General features: G+C 38.0%; 1 protein-coding gene across 2 annotated transcripts; it reads right to left on the bottom strand.

Moving 5' to 3' along the window:
* Positions 1 to 12087: 12087 nt before the first annotated feature.
* LOC124721135 (innexin inx3) lies at positions 12088 to 22579 on the bottom strand. Of its 2 annotated transcripts, none has more exons than XM_047245949.1 (7): positions 22422 to 22579; positions 16161 to 16346; positions 14769 to 14983; positions 13690 to 13908; positions 13429 to 13594; positions 12968 to 13197; positions 12088 to 12782 (listed from the first exon to the last, which is right to left on the bottom strand). In XM_047245949.1, exons 2-7 carry the CDS (start codon positions 16321 to 16323, stop codon positions 12591 to 12593), a joined length of 1185 nt encoding a protein of 394 aa, XP_047101905.1. In that variant the 5' UTR covers positions 16324 to 16346; positions 22422 to 22579; the 3' UTR covers positions 12088 to 12590. The 2 variants fall into 2 exon arrangements, with proteins under 2 accessions (XP_047101905.1, XP_047101906.1); XM_047245950.1 differs by lacking the exon at positions 22422 to 22579 and adding an exon at positions 21828 to 21895.
* Between the last annotated feature and the right edge of the window lie 591 nt (positions 22580 to 23170).

Raw genomic sequence — 23170 nt, 5'->3', positions numbered from 1 at the left:
TTTCTCATGTGATTCACACAGTTATCAATCTCTAGGAATGTCAATATGGTAAGAGCACAGTGCAGTAACTTGACATGGCATGGACTCAGCAACTCACTGGAAGTCCTCTATTGTGCTACGCTGCCTGTATAGCCATCTGTAATTGCAAAAGTGTTACTGGTGCAGAATTTGGGACACAAACTGGCCTCTTTATTGTGTCCCATAAATGTTAGATGGGATTCAGGGCGATCTGGGTGGCCAAATCATTCGTGTGAAATATCCAGAATGTTCTTAAAACCAGTCAAACAATTGTGGTATGGTGACATGGCACACTGTCATCCATAAAAATTTCACCATTGTTTGGAAACATGAAATCCGTGAATGACTGCAAATGGTCTCCAGGCAGCTGAACATAACTATTTAAGTCAAAGAGTAGTTCAGTTGAACCAGAGGACACTGTCCGTTCCATGAAAACGGATTATGGAGCCACCACCAGCTTGCACAGTGACAACTTCGGTCCACAGCTGCATGGGGTTTGCACCACATTTGAACTTCCTATTTTAGGCTATTTACTACTTAAGAATACCACCTTTTCCTTCAACTTTGAGGCCTCATTTTCCTTTTGGTTTAAATTTATTCATTTTTACGAATCGTCAACTCTTACCAGCTGAAATTGGAACTCATCTGACCAGGCCACAGATTTCCAGTCATCTAGGATCCAACAAATATGGTCATGAGCCCAGGAGAGGCATTTCAGGCAATCTTGTGCTGTTAGGATAGGCACTCATCAGTTGTCTGCTGCCATAGACCATTAACACCAAATTTTGCAGTATTGTGATAACAGATACATTCGTCATATGTCCAACACTGATTTAGATTTCTGTTATTTCATGCAGTGCTGCTTGTTTGTTAGCACTGACAATTCTATGCAACCGCTACTGCTCTTGGTTGTTAAGTGAAGGCCATTGGCCACTGCTTAGTCTGTGGTGAGAGGTAATGCCTGAAATGTGGTATTCTCAGCACTCTTGACACTGTAAATGTCTAATTCCCTAACAGATTCTGAAATGGAATGTCTGATGTGTGTATCTCCAACTACCATTCCATGTTCAAAGTTTGTTAATTTCCATCATGCAACCATACGTCATGTCAGAAGCCTTTTCACATTATACACCTGAGAAGAAATGACAGCTCTGCGAATGCACTGCCCTTTTCTACCTTGTGTATGTGATACTACCATCATTTGTGTATATATATGTGCATATCACTGTTCCATGACTTGTCACCTCAGTGTATTTGTCATGTATTGACAATTTTTAACAGAGTAGATCAGCAAACATGATACTAAAAAGAATGCAAAAATTTTGCTTCACTTGCATCTAGCTGTAGACAAAATTATAAAGCATTGTTTACTGAATAACAGTCTCATTGCGTATTGCCATTATAATCCAATCTTAATATGAACAACAGTACACAGTGAAACTAGTATCTAATGATAAATTGCTGAAAGTAACAGAAATTGTAGTGTTTCAGATATTTATTCTAATTATAGTGAAGGTTTGTATGCCTGTAGGGATATTACTCAAAATTGAAACCACATGTTTATTCTAAAATGCAGCTCGGCATTCACTCCAGAGGCAAAACATTTCTCTGGGTTGAGTTTGGTGAGAGTGCAGCAGCTCTGTGTGTTACGTAAGACTTATGTATGCATAGAGTGCAGTAGTAGAAAGTTTAACTCTCTGAGCAGACCTCTATACGAGATTCATATAGCAGCTCAAGGAACAGACAACCTGGACTATTTACCAATAGGAATGTTCAATGCAGTTCACTGACATACTTACTGATCCCTACTGCAGGACATGTTTACATTTGTAGAACACCACATAATACATAAAACCCATACTGCCTCCTTGCAACAGTGAAGTATGCTGGCGGATCTGTTATGGTTTAGGCAGTCATACATAGTGAATTGTCCTTTTTCTGAACAGATTTGTGAAAACATTCAAGAGTCTTAGATATTTATATTGATCTCCCTGCCACCTCCACTGTCCTCATGATAACTGCTGACTTGTTAATAGCATTAATAGCTTATGTGTAATGTACACCATGCACTTCTTCCTGGTGTCCTAAACAGACTTTTTAATGGCATTACATCACACATTGTCAGTAAAAAAAAAAAAGAGAAGAGTTAAGTTAGCTTCACCTTGTGTTGCTCCACTGGACAAGTTTGTTATCTTGCTGTAACAAGACCCTTCACAGCTCTATATAAAAAAAATTTAAAAAATATACAGGGGTTGTACAAAAACATGGAAACACTGTCAAACACATGCTTAAACATAAAAGCATATGCTATCCAAGCCTGCCAGTTATCCTGTTGTATTTGACCATTAATGGCACCTGTGCAATGCCCTCAATATGTTGCAAGTATCAGTTGTGATGAGAATAGTGTTCTGTGTAGTTTCGAGTGCATTTTGTTGGAGCTAAGTGAAGTCTAAAGTGGGCAAATTTTTGTTTCTTGTATGGTGGGTGCTCCTGTAACCAAGGTAGCCAAAGTGTTTAGTGTTTCAAGAAGCACTGTCTAAAGATTTATACCACATACAGTGCAAGTGGAAAATCATCATCTGCTAAGGCACAATTTGGACAGAAATTTATGTTGAGTGATCATGATGGACAGTCACTGCAGAGAACTTTGACGAAAAATATTGAGATGACAGCTGCAAAAGTCAGTGTAGAACAGAATATCACACTCATGATCCCTGTTAACACCAAAAGGGAATTAAGTTTGGATTCCAAAACTGCTATCAGTGATGCAAATTCCCATTCCAGGAAAACATGGTCCCAAATCCATCAAACCTAGACTATGGAGCAATGGAAGAAAGTCATTTGGTCAGGTGAGTCTTGTTGCACACTGTTTCCAAATTCTGGATGAGGTGTGCACCAAGAATGAAACACTGTGGGAGTTCATTGATGATTTATGAAGTAATTTCATGGTATGATATTCATCCCCATTGTTACTCTGAAAGGTTGCATTACTTCCAAGGATTGTGTGACCATTTGGCTGATCAGGTACATACCATGGTACAGTATTGGTTCCACAATGATGATGCTGTGTTCCAATACAACAGAGCTGCTACTCACACAGCTTGCATTATCCAGAATTGGTCTTGCAAGCACGAGGTTGAATTTTTGCACCTACTCAGGCCACCAGATCTCTATTATTGAGCTTTGTGGTCTACTTTGGAGCGAAGAGGGTGCAATTGCTATCCACCTCCATTATTACCTGAACTTGTCACTGTTTTGCAGGAAGAATGGTATAAGATTCACTTTAAAAACCACACGGGTCCTGCATTTATCCGCTATGAGATGACTAAGTTGTTTTGAATGCGAACTGTTTTTCTAGACCATATTAAGAATGATAATGTAAAGTGTTATGTTTGTGGTGTTTCCGTATTTCTGTCCACCACCTGTACATTAGAACTATTTTCTTTGCAGTTGCTTTCTGAACTTCTTAAATGGAATGCGATTGATTTAGAACCTATTATTTATCAGTTATGGCAAATTTAACTGCAGTGTAGACATAGGTTTACTTTTTAAGTGAGTTTACATGATCTATTCATTATTATTGAGAGAGTGGGTAAGACCGCAACAGTAGCATTCAGAGGCCTTTTGATATAGGCAAGAAGCAATTCATAACAGTGTTGAAGTCAGAAACCAGAATCTATTTGTGAAAGACAGAATGTCGAACACTGTTATACTTCAATTTGTGACCTCCTTGTACAATCAACAAAGACAGAAAAAAATTTATCATCTCACAGCAGTAATAAAATTGCAGTTTTGAAAATGAGACTAAAAACAGTGCTTCTCACAAAACCATTCCACATACATTATTGTTTATGAAGATTAGTAAAAATTAATACATTTAAACCAAAAGGAAAATGAGGCCACGAAGATGAAGGAAAAGGTGGTATACTTAATTAGCAGTAAATAGCCTAAAATAGGAAGTGAAGAAGAAGTAGCTGAATGAATGAAAAGGTGTATTGATGAAGCAGCACCCCATTAGGCAAATGCGATCTTCTTATATGGGAGTATATGCATTTCAAAATGTATTTGACTAGATGGCAACAGTTAATCTGAGCTTCCTAATGCTGTTGCTATACAAAAAATTGACAATTTTACATGAACAAGGCCCTGAAACCTTGGGTAGTGCTGTTATTGATGACCTAATGCTTTTCTCAAGAGTAGTAAACCATCCCTAGAAATTAGAACACAACTCGTGCATGCTTACCGGAAAGAAAGAGCAAGCCCACAAAGTTTCTGTCTATTTACCTGCAGCAGGATTTTAGTACTGATTTTTAAATTAAATACAATGCTGTGTATAAAAATTACATCACTATTATTTGTAAGAAATTCATTACATATAATACATAGTGATGAAAAGAAACAATATTGCAGTAAAACAATATTACATGCCCGAAGTCATTATTTATAGAAGCTGCTGGAAGTGTGTTGTGATCCTATATAGTGGCACAAAAGACATGCTGTAAACGAAGAATGACATAAAATAGTTGTCAAGTTTTAACTCCAGCTACATTAGCTAGAGGATGAGCATCACGAGCAAGTTATCAATTCACTAAATCCAATGATGTTTAGAGAACATAATAGGTGAATGGTCAGGCCAGGATAAAAGCAGTGTTTATAATGAATTCCATAACAACTTTAAAATGCAGAATTCCATAATACCTTTAAAAATGTATTGGTGGAAGGACACCACTGAACTCAAAACTCTCCTGGTGCAGCCAAGATCTCCCAAGGCACACAGTGGTGAGCTTTATCTTATATGGCATTGTACAATGCACTCAGAGATAAATATGTAATCCTGTAAAATTAACTAGGACATAATTCTTGTCCAAATTTAAATGATACTTATTTAGAACCATTTGGTTTTAATTTCCATACAGCTAGCTGCAGTCCATTGTATTAAGAAGAATTATCAGTATCATACATGCAGACCACTAGGCAGCTGATGATTGTGAGAAAGGACAATGACTGGCACAATTTTACAGTATCCTAACATTTCCAAATGCTTTATATGATGCCCTATGTATTTCCACTACCCTGCAGATTGTGTATATGTTGTTCCATGTTGACATTACATTTTGTGACCTACCTCTGTTGTTGCAACTTGCCTGGTTTAGTTCAGCCATGATCTTCCCATCCCCTTTGATAAAAGCAAAACATTTGTTGATAATTACATTACTTGGTCATATGGTACATTGTTAACCCTGGGACATGGGAACTGCGTGAAAAATTTAAGTACAGCAAACAGTGATCTACAATGCTCAACACTCTTCTACAGTCGTTTAAATACAAGATGTATCTAAAAAGGCCAATGAATCACATAAAAAATAATTACTAAAAGAGGAAAATGCCTTCAAAGTAATCTCCATTGGGCACAATACAGTTTTCGCAATGTTCAAAAAGTTAGTGTAATGGTTTCTTTGGTAATCTTCATTCCTAATTTTATGCCAATATCTGTGCACCATGACTGCCTTTTCTGTTCTGGATCCAACTGGTAGTACCAAATTTCATCCCCTTTTTTAATGATGTGTCAAAAATTGGGGGTCTGTCATATGTCAATGAAATCTTAACCTGCAATTTGTGCATTTTAAATTGGACTATTATCCATTTCATTCTTTACAAATGATGGCATTAATGCTGTCTTCGTAAATCCTCAATTTGTTAGATATCAATCTCAGAGACAGACAGAGATTGTGCGTCACTGCTACACTTTATGACCAACTCAGATGAAGCACTCATATAACACACACACACACACACACACACACACACACACACACACACACACACACACACACACACACACACACATTTTTATCAGTTGTAAATATATTCTTTTTAAGTCTTTATTATGGACGGCTTCATTGCACTTTGACAAGAGTCATACCAGTCACAATGTTTCTATGGCCAAAGCATTCTAATCTGCTCCCATTGAGTGGTTTTTGAGGCTACTTAACACTTCAATATCTCATCATGAGCATAGCTATATACACATTCTTAAACGTGTTCCCAACGAGTTATGGTTCAATTCACTGAACTTTATACAGAACTAACATGCACATTCAGAAGGTTCTATCACTATGTAGTTCTAATGCCCTCTGTCAGTTCCTGCACAAATTTCATTCATCAAAGCCATCACAAAAAGTACAAAAAATTATATTGAAAGCATAGATGATTTCTGCAAAATATTTTTCGGTATTTTGAAATCCCATTTGCACACTATGCCTGATCAAAAGCTTATGGATAACTGATTTTCTAAATATAGTAGTTCAGAACATTCATCACATAGTAATAACAGTATGTCTAGAGAAATATTTTGCTAGATATAGGATACAGATAAGAGTGTATTGAGACAAACACAATAAAATGTAACAGCCAACAACAGATGGAGTGACAGTGGTGAATGCCGCTGAATTGAGTTGCATACACTTTTGATTATTGTATTCACAGGCATTATTTAGGATCTCAGCCAGTTTGCTAGTGACATGACTGCCTACTGTCAAGTATAATTTTGATAAGACTACAACTTCATATAATCCCTACCTTATGCGTATGAATGATCTTTTGCACATTGATGAATAGCAGTGAAGTATGTGTCATGGGCATGTACATACATAATACAAATTGCAGACTTCATTTCACTCCACAAATACGAGAAAACTGTCAAGAACACAATAACAACACTGCCATCTGATCTATATGGAACACGGGTCAAGAATGTGGACTGTGTGCTACATTATACACATTCAATATTTATAATTAAATGGAAAAAAAGGTTGTAAGGCTGGCCAATGATTTTCGCATTAGCACTGTACAGAAGTTATAAAAAGTTCATATCGGTGCAACACATACAGTAAAGAATTACCCACAAACATTCAGTGAACTTTTTGCAGCACTGTAGTATCTGCAGCATAATTTTGTAACTAAGACTAGATCACCATTTACATACAAAACATACAATAGTACAGAAAAAGACCTTTAGTAGTTACCTAACATTTGTTCTAGGTACCGCCAGTTTGACAAAGTACAACCACTATGTTGCACCGCATAGAATATTGACAAAGACTCAAGAGATACTGAACTACACTTTAATCACTGCTCACACTTCCTAAATACTTGTACGCAGAATTTATGGTTTAACAAGTCCCCTTCGGACAATAGTGTCCAGGGCTGGAAAGGAAGCCAATGTGTACTCTGTATATCTGTCAGGGAGCTCCATCCGAGCTGATGAGGTGACCTCTACTGTCGCTATGAAGCGTGCAGGGTGCAGTCTTCTGCATGTCATGTCTCACATCAGCACCAACAATGCCTGTCGCATGGGTTCTGAGGCCATCCTCAGTTCATATAGGCAACTGGTGGAGGTGGTGAATGCTGCTTGCATCATGCAAGGGGTGCAAGCTGAGCAATTTGCAGCCTTATTCCCAGAGTTAATTGGGTCCTTTGGATTGGAGCCGAGGGTCTGGACCAAACACTTCATTGGCTGTGACAGTTTTCATTGCAGATTTCTGGACCTGTGTTATTGGATGAGGATTTGTAGAACTCTCCTTGATAGGACAGGGGTGCACTACACAAAGGAAGCAACTACTCGAGTAGCAGAGTACTTATGGAGTGCATGTGTGTTTTTTTGTGGCTAGGCTGTAATCTGATGAAAAATCACCAGTTGATACACAGAAAGGGAAGTCAGACCGTGTTCAGACTTAACTTACTTGAATTGTCAGAATTTTATCAGTAAATTGTCAAAATATTCATAATAAATTTCCTGAATTTACTGTGCTCCAGGGAAGTTCTCCCACTCAAATTATTGTTGGGAACAAGAGCTGGTAGAAACCCAAAGTAAAAAGCTCAAATATTTAGCAAGTCATGGAACATATATCATAAAACAGATTAGGTGCCATAGGAGGGGGGGAGTGTTCATTGCCGTTAACAAAAATGTTGTGTCTATTGAAATCAAAGTTGAATGTGTCAGTGAAGTTATCTGGTTGCATATAACAGGTTGAGGCGAAACCAAGTTAATTGTTTTATGTTTTTATCGACCGCTCGATTCCACTGTGACAGTTCTAGAGTCATTCAAAGACAGTCTATGGTCAATAGCACATAAATACCAAGATTATTCATTAGCAGCTGGCAACAAATTCAGCCTATCAAGAATCGATTGGGACCTCTATGCATTCATCCTGGGCAGTGGAGTACAGTCAGACAGTCTTGTGAAGTACTTCTGAAGATGTTTTCTAAAAACTGTTTTGAGCAGGTAGTTCAGCATCACATGCACAATGGAAGTATCTTACACTTCGTAGCTACTGACAGGCCTGACCCTATTGAGAGCGTCAATGTAGACACAGGAATTAGTAAGCACGATGTTATGGTTACAGACGTTAATAAATCAGTCAAGAAGGCTAGTGGAGCGCATGAGCAGTGTTTAGCATCTCACTTAGACAGTGAATTGACATCACTTAGTTCCAATAAGATGGACAAAGGCTGAACACGTGGTAAATTGTGCTGTGGGGTGGTGTGCTGAATTAGTGGTTTAAGGACAGGAAAGAACCACCATGGTTTAAGGACAGGAAAGAACCACCATGGTTTAACAACAAAATCAGAAAATGCTGAGAAAGCAAATGCTGTTGCACTCCCAGTTCAAAAGAGAACACGCAAAAGAAGACAGGCAAAGGCTAGCAGAGACTCGTGGATCTGTGAAAAGATACATGCATGAAGCATACAACAACTGCCACCATCATCATACCTTAGCAAAAGATCTCGCCAAAAGCCCGACAAAATTCTGGCCCTATGTAAAATCTCATAGCATGTATAAAGCTTCCATCCAATCTCACTATTAGTTGCTGTGGCAGTTGAAGATAGCAATACGAAAGCCGAAGTTGTACATTTCGCATTTGAGACATTGTTCCCGCACGAGAATGATACAAACATATCACCCCGACCATCGAACAGACTCCTGTACAAACAACATAGTAATAAGTGTGCCTGGAGTAGAGGAACAACTGAAAGAATTGAAAACTTGTAAGCTGCCACGTCAACATAGTATCCCAATTCCATTCTGCAAAGAGTTCAGCACTGGCCCCTTACTTGGCTGATAGGACTGCTGTTGATTTGGTGGACAGCCATCTGCAGCTGTTTGCGGATGATGATATAGTGTACAGTATGGTGTTGAAGTTGAGTAACTCAGTAATGAAATTTGTTCTCAACAACATGGACCAATTTAAAAACAATAGTGACATTCATGATAATAATAATATCAGGAGAAGAAAGACTTACACTGTCCTCTGCTTAACCTGTCTTTGGCACAGAAACAGGTAAAATATGCTGCTGTAAAACATTTCGATAAATTAGCAGATGAAATAAAATGTCTGACACACAGCAGTAATAGTTTCAAAAATAAAATGAAATGAAATCTTATCTCCTTGACAACTCCTCCTATACAATAGATGAATTTTTGAATAGGAATAAATCAATTTAAGAGAATGAGGTGGATAATAAAAATTTTAGGCTTTTAAAAAACTTAATTCATGTGTGCATTTCTTAGGTACCTGACACGTTTCACATCGTAACAGCCACCATAAGATTGATGAATGGAACATGTAACCAACCAACCAGTATGTTGTCCTCGATGGCAGTTGTCCATCAGAGACAAGGGTACCATCAGACGTGCTCCATGGAAGTGTGATAAGACCATTATAATTTAATATATACATAAAAGATCTGTTTGACAGGGTGGGCAGCAATCTATGGTTGTTTGCACATGATGTGGCAGTGTACAGGAAGGTATCAAAGTTGAGTGAGAGTAGGAGGATACAAGACTTCTCCTCATTGGTGTTTTGAATGGCAACTAGCTCTAAATGTAGAAAAATATAAGTTAATGCAGACGAGTAAGAAAAACAAATATGTAATGTTCAAATTCAGGATTAGTGGTGTCCTGCTTGACACAATCATGTCTTTCAAATATCTGGGCATACTGTCACAAAGTGATATGAAACTGAACAAGCATGTGAGAATTGTCGTAGGGAAGATAAATGGTCAGCTTCAGTTGAATGGGAGAATTTTTGGAAAGCATGGTTCATCTGTGAAGGGGACCGGATACAGGAAACTATTGTGATCTATTCTTCATTTTGCCTAAGTGTTTGGGATCCCCTTCATGTCAGATTAAGGAAACCAACAAAGCAATTCAGAGGCAGGTTGCTAGAATTGTTGCCAGTAGGTTCGAACAACATGCAATTGTTATGGAGATGCTTCGGGAACCCAAATGGAAAGAAGGTGATATTCTTTTCAAGGGACACTATTCAGAAAAATTAGAAAACTGGCATTTGAAGCTGACTGCAAAATTATTCTACTGCCACTAACACATTTCACGTAAGGACCATAAGGGTAACATATGAGAAATTAGGTCTCGTACAGAGGCAAACAAACAGTTGTTTTCCCCCTCTCTCTGTTTTCAAGTGGAACAGGAAAGGATATGTCCAGTAGTGGTACAGGGTACCCTCCATCACACACCGTATGTTGGCTTGCAGAATGTGTATGTAAATTTAGATCTCTGTGCACCACATTCCATAAATGTTCTACCAAGTTCATACTGAAGAAATGGCACAGATGTGCCATTCCTTGAAGCCTGCTAGATGAACCTTAAAGTCACATTTAGGCATTCTTTCTTGAAATAGCATATGAGCTTCGAGCTAAAGGAACTTACTTGAAGGGCAGCATATACTACTAGAGCAACATTTTACACATGTGAGAAATTGAAATATAGATAGCCACTATGTTGGTCACAGGACTGGGATCTCATCAGGTGTTATTCTGTACATTGGCTTGACAGTCAAGCAGTTGATCGAGAAGACCTGTGATATCAGTACATATGGTTGTGCATGCTCAACACATTGAACACAGCATCTCTGTAGTTGTGCAGACATAGCTTTTCATTTGCCACAAAGTACGGGTGTACTCTGAAGACCTTTATCTGGGTGAAAATCAATGGTGTCTTATGTATGAGCTACAGGCAGCAAAGTACTTATGGTAGGAGTTGTCATCAACTATCTTGGTTTTGAATTGTGGATAAACTACCCAGAATACAGAAAATCTCTAGCTAATTCAGTGGTGCAAACCAGCTACTTGCAGTTGGGCACAGAAGCCACTGCATTACGTGTGTGCTGCTTACTCAATTTCCCTAGCACAGTGTTTATGAAGGATGTAGAAAGCCACTATTGGATACAGTAAGCATGAAATCTTGACTGCTGAGTCACAGTACACATTGGTACAAAGTGTTGACAGAGTAGAAGTGTGTCAAAAATCACTAAGTGATTCATCTCACTTTTAAATAGGGTGCAGTTCAAGTAGGTGGTGGAGATATTCTCATGTGCGAGTGGTAGATGTTTAGATGGGATAAAAATGACACCCTTGGTATGTCTGCCATCTGTTTACATTTGCAACACTTGCAGGTGATCTGTACCTTCAGTGAGCACATTCACCTTGTGATCACACTCTCAGACCTTTCTAACGCAATGTGGAACACTTTATGAACATCACAGTGCCTGTGCACCATAACCTGTACTGTCATGATACAGTAACAGCTTTCAAAATTGTTTACAAGAACATAAAAATGAGCAACCTCATTTTCAGTAGCAGTAAATCATCATTACTTCACAGACTGTGCCGTTAAGATGGCCACTCCAGCAGGAGTGAATAATAACTCAACCATGCACCATGTAGTTGACATTAGAGACAAATATAGTCATCTCTCTTTGAGAATTTTGTCAGTTTTTGGATTTCTAACCAAAATAAAATAATATTTAACACAAAGTCAATCTATAGAACAAGTAGTCAGGCTTCTGATATAACAAACATGTTTCTACGCATGACATAGTGGATAGTTTAATAACTGAAGGTCAGAAATATTCATTAAATTTGCAAATACCCACATTCATAATCCAGTAGTGTGAAAAGTTCACATGTAAATTTAGCCTGCTCCATGGCATACTTTTGTGTTACCACACACACTATTTGGGTAAGGATTAAATTACAAAATATTAAGAATTATTGAATAAAAATTTTATTACGTCCCAAGATTCATTCATTTCTGCTATTAATTAAAGCAAATTTATTACTGAACACAGTGACAGATCCACCTGTCTATTACACTAGAAGATACAGTCTTATTTGTTTCATCAGAGTCAGCCCATCAAACAAAAGGCTATTTCTCACTGAAACTTATATGAAGCAAGCACATCTTAAATTTTAATCACAGAGCCACCACACAATGTCAACACATTGTAACCTCAAAGAACCTTTTGCAAAGGCTCATTATTCCTTCTGGAAGAATGTTACAGTCCTATTTATAATGTAGGAATCTAATCTAGTTCGTAATGGAATGCTAAGATTCCTCACTTTGATGAGGCACAGTAGTTTTATGAATGAACTTATAGAACATAGTACCTCATGGCTAAGAGAAAGGTAAAGCACTGCTCAGAAATATATATTCTCAGAAATCACAGTTCTCATAAACAGTGATTATGTAACAGTTTAAAAAAAAAAAAGCACTAAGCTTCAGTTTCTTTAGGAAACTTCTCTTTCGGTGGATACATGGGATACAGTTCCAACGTTGATGGTGCTGTGGGCATGTTGTTGTGTATATAGTCATTAAGTTTCTGGCTTAATTCATCTAATACTTCTGCGAAGACAATAGTGTTCATGTTCTGTCCAAGTAAGTACAGAAGCAGAAAGTCTCCTATCTGTAAAAGAAAACATACGAAACTCTTATCTGGACTATTTGTTCACAAGATGTACTTAATTTGTGCATTCTACAAACACATCAATGGTCTGTTAAATTTCAATCAATGATTATTTTCTAAAATCTAATAATTCAGCTTACTCATCATACAGTAAAATTCCAGTCCCAATAGTGAAATGCACTTACTTGCATTTTTTCCACAATAGCAGTAACACCATTTGGTGACCCAAATCTGAAACGCCGTTTAAGAATAGTTTCCCTGACTGATGGGAGAACTACAATAACTAGGCTGTACAGGAGCGCAAGCCCTGACAGAACTGCCAGAATAATAAGCCAAAACCATAGGAATATGTATATCTTTTCATTGATTATATTCAGAGCCAGCACACACAGAGCATCATGTTTCTGAATAGTTCCTGCAATGAAAATCAGTTTATTTAGAAAAAACAGTGCAATTTTGTTACAAATAATGGATACTTGTTTTTTTCATTTACAAATAATATCTATATATAATCATTTTCAGTTGTTCCCAAAAAGTTTGTGTCTCACACGAGAAAAGGCTTTATAAATTATCTGTTGTTTATAAATCCTGTTTCATCAGTTGCATTTCTATCTTTAAGAAAACAAACTTAGTTTGTGTACATTACCTGAGGCACCATATTTGTGGAAAGTGCACTTTGTTACTCTTGGGAAAACTACCACCATAGGGTCAGTTCGATTTTCTTGATTGCGGCCTGAGAAGCTCAGTACTTCTGTCCCATATGTCATGAAAGCCCCTCCCAGGAAGACATCAATGAATACGATGTTGCCAATCTAGATGAGGGAAAAGTATTAGAAGTCTCATCATATCACCAGAGGTAAACTGCTTAAATTTCTCTGAAGCAGTTACTTCCTTGCCTTTTACTTACCACATTAACAAAATTAAGAGCTTCACAAAAGAAGTAGCCCGAAGCATAAAAATTATGCAGGTGAAGTGTGTCAATAATATACTGCACAAGGCGTGACTGCCTGGCACGTCGGTCTTCATTTGTGGTAGCAAGAGCACCACGCATACCATCACTTATAAGACGTACTTTTCCTTCTTCCCAGTTTTTCCAAATCCAGTGAGGCACATAGAACAGAACTCCCTAGAACAAGTAAAAGTGTTTTACGTATCAACAAGAATTTTATGTCTATTGTTTGCAGGTACAGAATACAAGAAAACTGTTAACACAAATCTGTAATGTTGACATATGTTTATGTATACATTGAATTCATAGACTGTCATCCACAATACTTACAGTACTGTAAGGTTTCTCAGTGAAAGGCAACAAAAATTTTTCCTGCGTATTTGTATGATGAATCTGTTGGCTCAGTACAGCATTACGAGACTATCTAGAAATAGGGGATTTAGATTCCTGTAGCAGGGATCAGAAACTTTTTTGAACAGCCAATGGTGAACGAAGACTATAATCCTCAGGTCACAACAACTTCTCTTGGGGTAGCATTTTGCTATTTCAGCATAGTCACTATGCTAATCCTGGCACCAAAACAATTATAGTTCATTCATCCTAGCTAGTATCTGTGTCAATATTGCTTGCTCTGCAAATTTAATATCCCTCTAATTTGGAGTTCTTTAAATAAATGGTACAGATTTAGGGGGAATCTCTTAAGCACTTCTGGGAATGTACATTACTATCATTATTATCTCTAGATAGACAGACACTATTCCTATTTAATTTTATGAATAATATTTTTACTAAAGATTTTCCTTCAGTTCATTACTCCATTGATGATTTATGTATGAGCATAGAGTATTAAGACTACCTGAAAGTTTTGTTCACGCAAGTGTGTGAACATATGATTTCCCAACCTGAACTTAAATCGTGTATCTAAACCCAAGTTACATTCAGAAGTGACTTTTTTTCTGGATTTTAATAACAAATGTAGACAGAGTCCAGCAGGTTTTCTCACACATTAAATCTGTTTAGTTTTATTGTGAACTTACCTGAAAGAACAGCATAAATGGCACCCACTGGTAATAAGAATGGTAATGAGTTTCATTATCTTCATCAACATAATTGCCTAATCCTGGGTGAGCAACATGGGTTCCAACAGGCTTTCCTTGTTGATGAGGCAATGTGAATGTTGATGTTATCCAGCAATATGTATTGATAACGTGGCAAGCAACAGCACCATCATTTATACAATTTATAGGCTCACCTACAAAAATGATAGATTTTTAGAGTGACACACAGACTTTCTGAACATGTACACAAAGTGTTATTACCAAGTCATCTGTCATAATCTGTTTTTACAATCTTAACCACAGATGAAATATTGCAAGTCTCCTTATCAAGTTGTGACTACTAGCTGCACATAAAATTATTTGATTGGTTGTTCACCACCACCACCACCACCACCACCACCACCACCACCACCACCACCACTGGTACTTTTAGAAATTTTAAATGTAATCTTAACTTTTCAAGTCTTATTTCTTTTATTTTAATTTTTAAGACAATTTATCATTCACATTAACACAATTATGCCATGAATCCACATAATATAGTCCAACTTGGAAAGAACTATTGGTATGTTTGTAATTAATGTTAAATATTAAAATGACACAGCCACATAAATTAATCGAAAAGCATTACTGCTTGTTAGAAATGTTTGTGTGCGGTCTCTATTTTCCTTCACAGTAAACTGGAAGTGCGTGTAAGAGAATGTATCTGCTTGCTGTGAATTATAAAGTAGGAAGAAAGATAGGGGATTTAACATCTTTATGTGGAGGCCATTAGAGACCAAAAAATAACTCTAATGAAGTAGTACAGGCAAAAATTAGCCATAGCCTTTTTCAAGGTGACCACCTAGGTATTTAGCTAAAGCACTTCACCTAAACAACAGGAAACTTGTTAGTACAGCAGGTTAAGTATTTGAACTGGCAAATACTTATTGAAAATGACAGTTTACTCTACAAAGACTGAAAAAAAACCTCATTAATGTGCCTTATTTTCCCCTTAAGAGTAGACGCCAAAAGTGTATTGTATCATATAACAACAACACAAGGAAATTCCTTCAGTTATCTATATACAAATTTCAAGCAACATCTGTTGTCAGACATTTTTAAGTCAGAAATACTGCCACAAGATATTTTCTCTCTTCGATCTCCTTAATAGTTTTTAGTGGCTAAGATTATGTTATACCTGACACAGAACTACAATAAAGTGCAGGAGTGAAGGATATTTACTGAAAGAAGATACATAAATAGCTGCTCGAGTTAACAAGGCACATGAAAGAATGGATTGTCGAGTTATATTCAGAATACAACCTCATCGTAACAGAGAGAAATGAAAAGATGTGTAACAGTTATGGCTAGAGAATAGACATACGTTACCTATAAGACTGTTAGCTGTGCACAGGATGCAGCAGAGGAACAAAATTGCTGATGTGACTCTGTAGTGACAGCGAAATACAACATTATCGATGACTGCCCTGTCAAGCAGATACCGAACCTTTACAAAACCAGCAACAGCAGATGCCAGACCAAGGACAGTCATCTTGTTTTACGTGTGTCCTCTATCTGAAACAAACATTTTCTTTCTGTCAGTTTAAGGCTACACAAATTTTGTTGACTAACTAGGTAGACAGTTACGCAAGGTAAACACAGATATGCAAAAGATCTCTCTCTATTTTACTTCTGCATAATTTCGTGGACAAAATTTATATTAGCAGCTGGAGGAACAGTGATGGGCTCAATGTGTGTCATCATCCATCACAAAATTACTTTTAAAATTTTTTATTTGCATTAGTTATCATCTGACATACGGAAACCTTAATCATTTACAGCCCTACAATCTGAATATCCAGTTCCAAAACACAACAAATGCTGAGGTTTACTTTCAGAACAGCTGTGCCTGAAGTTTTTTTGATACAGCTGACTCAGATAACCTGACATTTTCATATCTGAGAAGCATGCATATTAAAGATATTGAAATTACACCTTCAGAGCAACAAATTTTACACTTCTATTCTAAAACTAACCACTACAAATTATATGCAGTTATATGTATATTGATGGAGGAAGTTTTAAAATCCTCTGCAAGAAGTTTCAGCTATTTTGATAGATGTACTGCTTGCTAACATGCCATTACTTTTTATTGTTCAATTTAAATGATAGTAAGACATCACATAAGCAAATATTACTGTACCCTTTATCAGCTCAAGGAGGCATTCTGTAAATGAGATTGTTGCCAAAACATTATGTATTTGGTATATATTAATCTGTTTCTGTGAAACACGTATGACAGTAGTCCCTCTTGTAGGATCTTTCCATTGCCATCTTCCTTGACTTAAGAAAACTTCTCATGATGTGCCTCAGAAGAGGATTCTTTAAAATACCCATGCATACTCAGCACACATTTTGTTTGTTTGAAAGTGGAATTTCCACATCTATATTTGACTTTCATACATCATTCAAAAATGGCAGTCCTAGAATATCTACCTTTTAACTCAACACAACAATATTTTACAGAGTATCATATTTAAAGTAAGTTTTAAAAAATTACTCTTGCTATATTTGCCTTCCTATTGTAATATTAAGTCCTAAGCAATGAAATCCTTTATTTTTTCCAGTGTTTAATTCTCAGCTTTGTGGATTAGTAAGTATTCTCAAAATGATGCAGAAAGTTTGAGAGTTTCATGTTTTGTTGTTGACATTAGTTGAGGAGTAAAAACTCAGACCTGGCAAAGACAGGGTAGCAAATCTGCCATGCCTTTACAGAAACTATTCTGGCCATCACCAGAAGTGATTTGGGGGAACCAGGATTGCTGCAGGTGTATTTGTATCTTACTGCCTCTCAGTAGGAGTTTAATGTCCAAACCAAAATGCTTATGTAGACATGAGGTAGAACTAAGAGGTAACAACAGCTGATTAATGTAAATAAGGAAGCACCAGCTATTTTCAGTGGCTTTCTTGCTAATTTTACTTTTAAATTTAAGGATGAGCACTAGTAGTTTACAGCAGTTTCAAACAGCTGCTCCACTTTGTTGATTTATACCTTACCTCATTTTCATTCTTGTATGTTCTCCTTCGAGAAAGGTTCAATGGAACAAAATGACGAGTGAATTAATCACTTTGATAGTCATTAATGAACAGTAGTAGCTGTCAAGTTCAACAGACTCTGCATTTATATGATTTTAGGTACCTTTCTTGATGAAATATCCCAAAGCATTGTCAGACCACAACAGTTGCAATAATTCCTTTTGTTTTCATCTATCAGAATGTTTTTCGTTCTTGTTCATGTTCTCAAAAAAGGTATCCCTTAGATAAAATATTTACATTTGGGAGGATTGGTGTTCATATCCTTGTCTGGTTTTCTGTTTCTCAAAACTGCTGGATGCTTTACCATAGAAGACTGGACAATTTCTTTTGAGATTCATGGCCAATGAAACTTCTGCTCCATCCCTAATGATCTCATTGTTGACATGACAAACAAAGACTCCTTCCTTTGGGTAACTATTCCATTAGTTTTCTGCATTTACACCCCAGCTACAAACATTTCCTATTGTCTGAAAAGCTGAGGATTATATTTCAATGTGCTACTCAGTTGTTAATCAAACAGTACTTGACAGTAAGATTCAATCCTATTTGCACACATCACAGACAAATAAACTATTCGTGTGGATGCAACATTAATTTGAGTACTTCATTTGCAATTTACGTTGCCATTTTTTGTAATCTCTGATATAAGCAGGACATGGCTTTTTCCGATGTGTTTGAAATGTGATGTTTGAGTGTTCTGCCCGAGAAGGGAGTGCAAGGTTTGTTGCGAACATATTGCCTGTAATAGCATTTGGAAAGCCATGACAGGTACAGTGACAGATTTTATGCTGGAAGCAGATTTCGGCTGCAGACGGAAATTGAATTTGTTGTACTTCTGGGGATATTGGCGCGTTTTTAACATTCATGTCGCAGAGGGTACGAACTTATCAGTAACATACCACGTTGGCCAGCAAATTTATATGAACGTTGCATACTGTTAAGTAAGTTTTCCAAGGTATTTGTTGTTAAAACAATCACCTACCCATTCATGCTTTGCTGTTATACAATACCGAAAAACTTTTAAAGCCGTTGTGCTACAAGTGATCGTACTTTATGGCTTGGCTAAAGTCATTAATTAATCGCAGCAATGTACGATTTTCCGCAGCGTGAGAATTTTTTCCATCGGTATTACGGAGCGCGAAACGAGTAAGCTGTCGTGAAAGCTAACGTCTAATTCTTGGAGGCGGCATGTCGAAGCCCGTAACAAACCGCATTTGGTATGGCCGAGACAAAGTGAGGGTGGCAGCTTGGCAACAGAGCCGACTCGGTGGCGGTGGCAGCGGCGGCGGCAGCAAGCAAGTAACGGACGGGCTCGGGCTCGCTGGAATGCGCTGGGGCCGGGCGCCGGATGGCGGCCTTATTCCACCCGCGAATAACAGCTCCCTACCTGCCGACCAAATGTTCCCGCAGTAGTTGCTCAATCTTAAATCTTTCTCACTGTCACCGACCTTTCAGTAGGGGTCATTAGATACCGGATTTTGCCATGTGAGGAGAGTTAAACGATCTAAATCGGCGGACCTTGCAGAAGAATTGTTTTGTGCTGGCAAAATTCCAGTATGCAGCTACCAAAGAAAGTAAACTTTTCATTCGTATGTGGTAAAATAATGTAGCTTTCACCATGCCAGGTATGGCTGAAACGTTTTGATCGTAAATCGTGATGCACTTTTCTCCTTCAGAAGCTGTTGCACCCGCGAACGGAAATGTCTCAATATTCTGATTCTGTGCAACAGCATCTCATTTCCTTACAATGTCTCACGAGGCACGTTCGTCGACATCTTTGACTTCTCCACTCGAAAGAAAAACTTTTCTATGCTCTTCGCGTTTAAAGAAAAACGAGATCATAGTCGTCACTTTTGCCCAGACAATGAACTGCAGCTACACAAGCAAAGCTATGAATGGTGAACAAACCCGCAGGAAAAAGTTCTAAATACAGTTTTCTTCGTGTCAGGAGACAATAACGCCATGTGACAACATCAGACAGCACTATCATGCGCTTAAGAGTTGTTTAAACGCATTTGACGTAAAAAAACTGGCCACAAACGCAGCAAGGAGTGGGAGTAATACAGGGAGGGGAAAGCCACGGGAAACTTAATTTAGCTCAGGTCGGTGGTTCCCCCGCCTTTGTCACTATTCCTACCTTTGAAAAATTTGCGAAGATTTGCTTGTTCCACCACAATTGTAATGTCTACTACCAATGAAAACAGTATATTCCAAAGACAGTCCCTTGTGTGAATATGTCCTTGGTTTCAAATTAATCAGTTGTCATATTCCAAACCAAGTAAACCAGATGAAGGATAAAGCTTTCCAGAATTCTAATTTATCGATTAAATTATCAGTGCCTTTTGGTAGTTAAAGCTTTTCGTCCCGGCTGCACGAGAGAAAGGATTACAATTTTTCCGGCGTTTCCTGAAAAAAAGAGCCAGTGCACTTTTTCATTGCCTTCCTGGGAATCCATAGTGAAGCCTGTTTGATATATATTGGTCTGTGCCACACGAATACGCCTCAGAATACGAGATTGCTTGCAGTAAAAATTTCTTGTCCACAGCCAGATTTTACGGATACGACTGCGTGAGAAAAATCACTAGTAGTATCACGAAATATTTTTCGCGAATGCTTGGGAGCGGAAGCGCAGGAGGGAGAGGGCCCATCTCCATCACTTGACTCCAATTTGCTAGCAGCCAGCGCCAGCTCTGACTGGAATTTTAATCTTCCCAAGCTGACCTGTATCACTGGCCGCCGTCTATCGCACGTGCGCTGAATGACTATTAATCGTAATAAAATTTCAACGCTGTTCACAGTAAAAGAACGTCAAACTTACTTTCAAAATGTTTAACACTCTTAGTTCTGCGAATCACGATTATATTCAGAATATACTGTGTAAGTTTCCTGGAGCGTAATTCAACAAGGCCTACAATGTGCTCAGAAAGAGTGCAGTAAATATTGTGAAATGGATAATGAAGTTCATCAACACTTTGGTAGACGTACTCAAAGGTCTGTTCCTCACTTCCCTTACAACGGTATCGACTTCTTCACAACGAAAATGGTTTATTATATTCAAACTGATGCTTCACAACTAGTGAACAGTCTTCGTATGATTTACGAGAGCATGTACACATTGCTATCTAGATAAAACCCGCAACAAAACGAAGGCAATTTTGTCGTAAGAGTAGGCTACATTTTGCGGGAATACCTAATGGTAAATTCCTCTAGGTAGCTACATAAAAACGTTACATCGATCTTAAATTGGTGGTGGCTTCATTGTAATGTATGTGTTTGAAAGAAAGAAACAGAGAGAGAACGTAAGTACCACCAAACTTCCCATTTCTTTGCAACAAGCTTTGAGTAGGAACCCAATAACTAAAAAACTAAGTAAGGTACTGTACTAAATTTTCGGAACACTGTGCATTTCTTAATTGCACCTACGATGATAGAAAATTTGCCGGGTAGCTCCGACACACTAATCAGATTGAGGTGTGTGTGTGTGTGTGTGTGTGTGTGTGTGTGTGTGTGTGTTTTAAACTACAATTTACTATACACACACATTCGTGTGTAAACTTATTTCTAATATAAAAAATATGAGAAACGACTGAACCATTTTTCTAAAATCTCACAAACGTCAGTCTCTTATGTCACTGAGTTTTGCCGTTTAAATTTGTGATAACACTTCGAATGTTTAGAGTTATGCTGTAGCTCGTCTTGCTATTTGATGAAGCCCTGTAATTAGTTTAGCACACATTTTTCATATTTAATAGTTCTAGCGAAAATACTTTGTACCGACGTCCATCCTTAGTTTCGTATTCTCTAATTATAAATTAGTGTTAGGCTGCATTCAGTTATAAATATTTTCAGCACATATAAACTAATTCAAATTCTTATAAAATAAACACTGATAGATTACACAAATTCTTGCTAAATGCAGAAAATCTTCAAGTAGCATTTAGTTTTCTGTACGTTTAGTACCTGAAGAGAGTTATTCGACTACATCGCATAAGGATTTTAAAACTACTTCTCACTGCTTGGTTACCTACTTCTACACAAAGAAAATCAAGGGAAAGAAATGTTCATCGGCACAATATTCCATAAATTAGGTGTCTTTGAACTTTGTACAAGTTGAGAAAAAAAGGGTGCATATGGATTCGCAAACGCGTTGTTTAAGCGTCGACCTTTTATTTTTTTTGTTACAGCTCTCACGAATTTCACGATATTAAATATGCAACTATTCACGGAAGCTGAACTTCTTTCGGAGCACTCCACATATGACGTAAAATAAAAGCAAGACTAGCCTAAAGCGAGTGTGACACTTTTAGGACAACCTGTCCGCGCACGGCTGAAAGCAACAACCTGTTGCAGGCGAACGCAGACACCTGCAGGAGGCAAGATAAGCTGCACTTTGTGAGCAGAGTGGCTGCTCGTTTCTCCCCCTCGCACAGATGTTCCCGCCTGACCTGCGCTTTGTTTAATAACTCAGAACAGAAGAAAGCAAGCGAAACAGCTGAAAGTCCGCCCTTGTATCTCGCACACCAGTACACAGTAGAAGAAAGGGCCAGAACAAACCTGGAATCCCGGATGAAATCCAATCACGGACACACGGCACTACACCGAGAGCAAGCGTTCACATAGAAGTGTTCTAGCGAGAGGCCGAGACAGTTGTGTAAGTTGACTCCAGATGCGGCTGTGGCGTGGCGTTGGCGTGTACGTCGCGCGGAGTGGGGAGGGGAGGCTGCAGGCAGGCATCTCAAGCCAGCAGGGCCGCTGTCCTTGCTGCCAACTACCAACAGCTGCTCATCTTCGGGCTGCGCGCTTCAGACGTCGCACCCACACATCACTTTATGACAGATGGATAATGTTTAAATCCAGAAACGCGTTCATGTCATTATGATGCAACCGATAAAATTTCCTATGGGTGCCTTTCCGCGTAAAAATAAAAAGGAGAGGCAAGAGGAAGAGAGCAAAAAGTCTGTGAAGGAAAGTTAATGTAAAATTGTATTTACAAATGACATTTTAAAGTTGATCTTGAAAATTGCCTAGCATGCACGTGAAGAAATACAAATTCAAACGCTGGCGTAGCTGATGCACTATTGTAAATTCAATAGCCCATCAATTTAGAATAAGAATTACACAGGAGTATTAACACGAAAGGCGTGTCCCGTAAAATATTACATCTACCCACCTTCCTAGCAGTGATTGCTATCGCACGCTTTTGAAAATGCCTTTCATCGGTTTCGCAGTGGTTAAATCTAGATCTTAACTCTATCGTGTCGCTCTTCAGCTGAGGCGGTTTTAACAAAACCAGCTATATTACA

The sequence above is a fragment of the Schistocerca piceifrons genome, chromosome X, assembly GCF_021461385.2.
Source record: "Schistocerca piceifrons isolate TAMUIC-IGC-003096 chromosome X, iqSchPice1.1, whole genome shotgun sequence".
In the NCBI taxonomy this organism is placed as follows: domain Eukaryota; kingdom Metazoa; phylum Arthropoda; class Insecta; order Orthoptera; family Acrididae; genus Schistocerca; species Schistocerca piceifrons.
The sequence above is the reverse complement of the archived record's forward strand: the minus strand, read 5'-3'. Positions and strand labels throughout refer to the sequence as shown.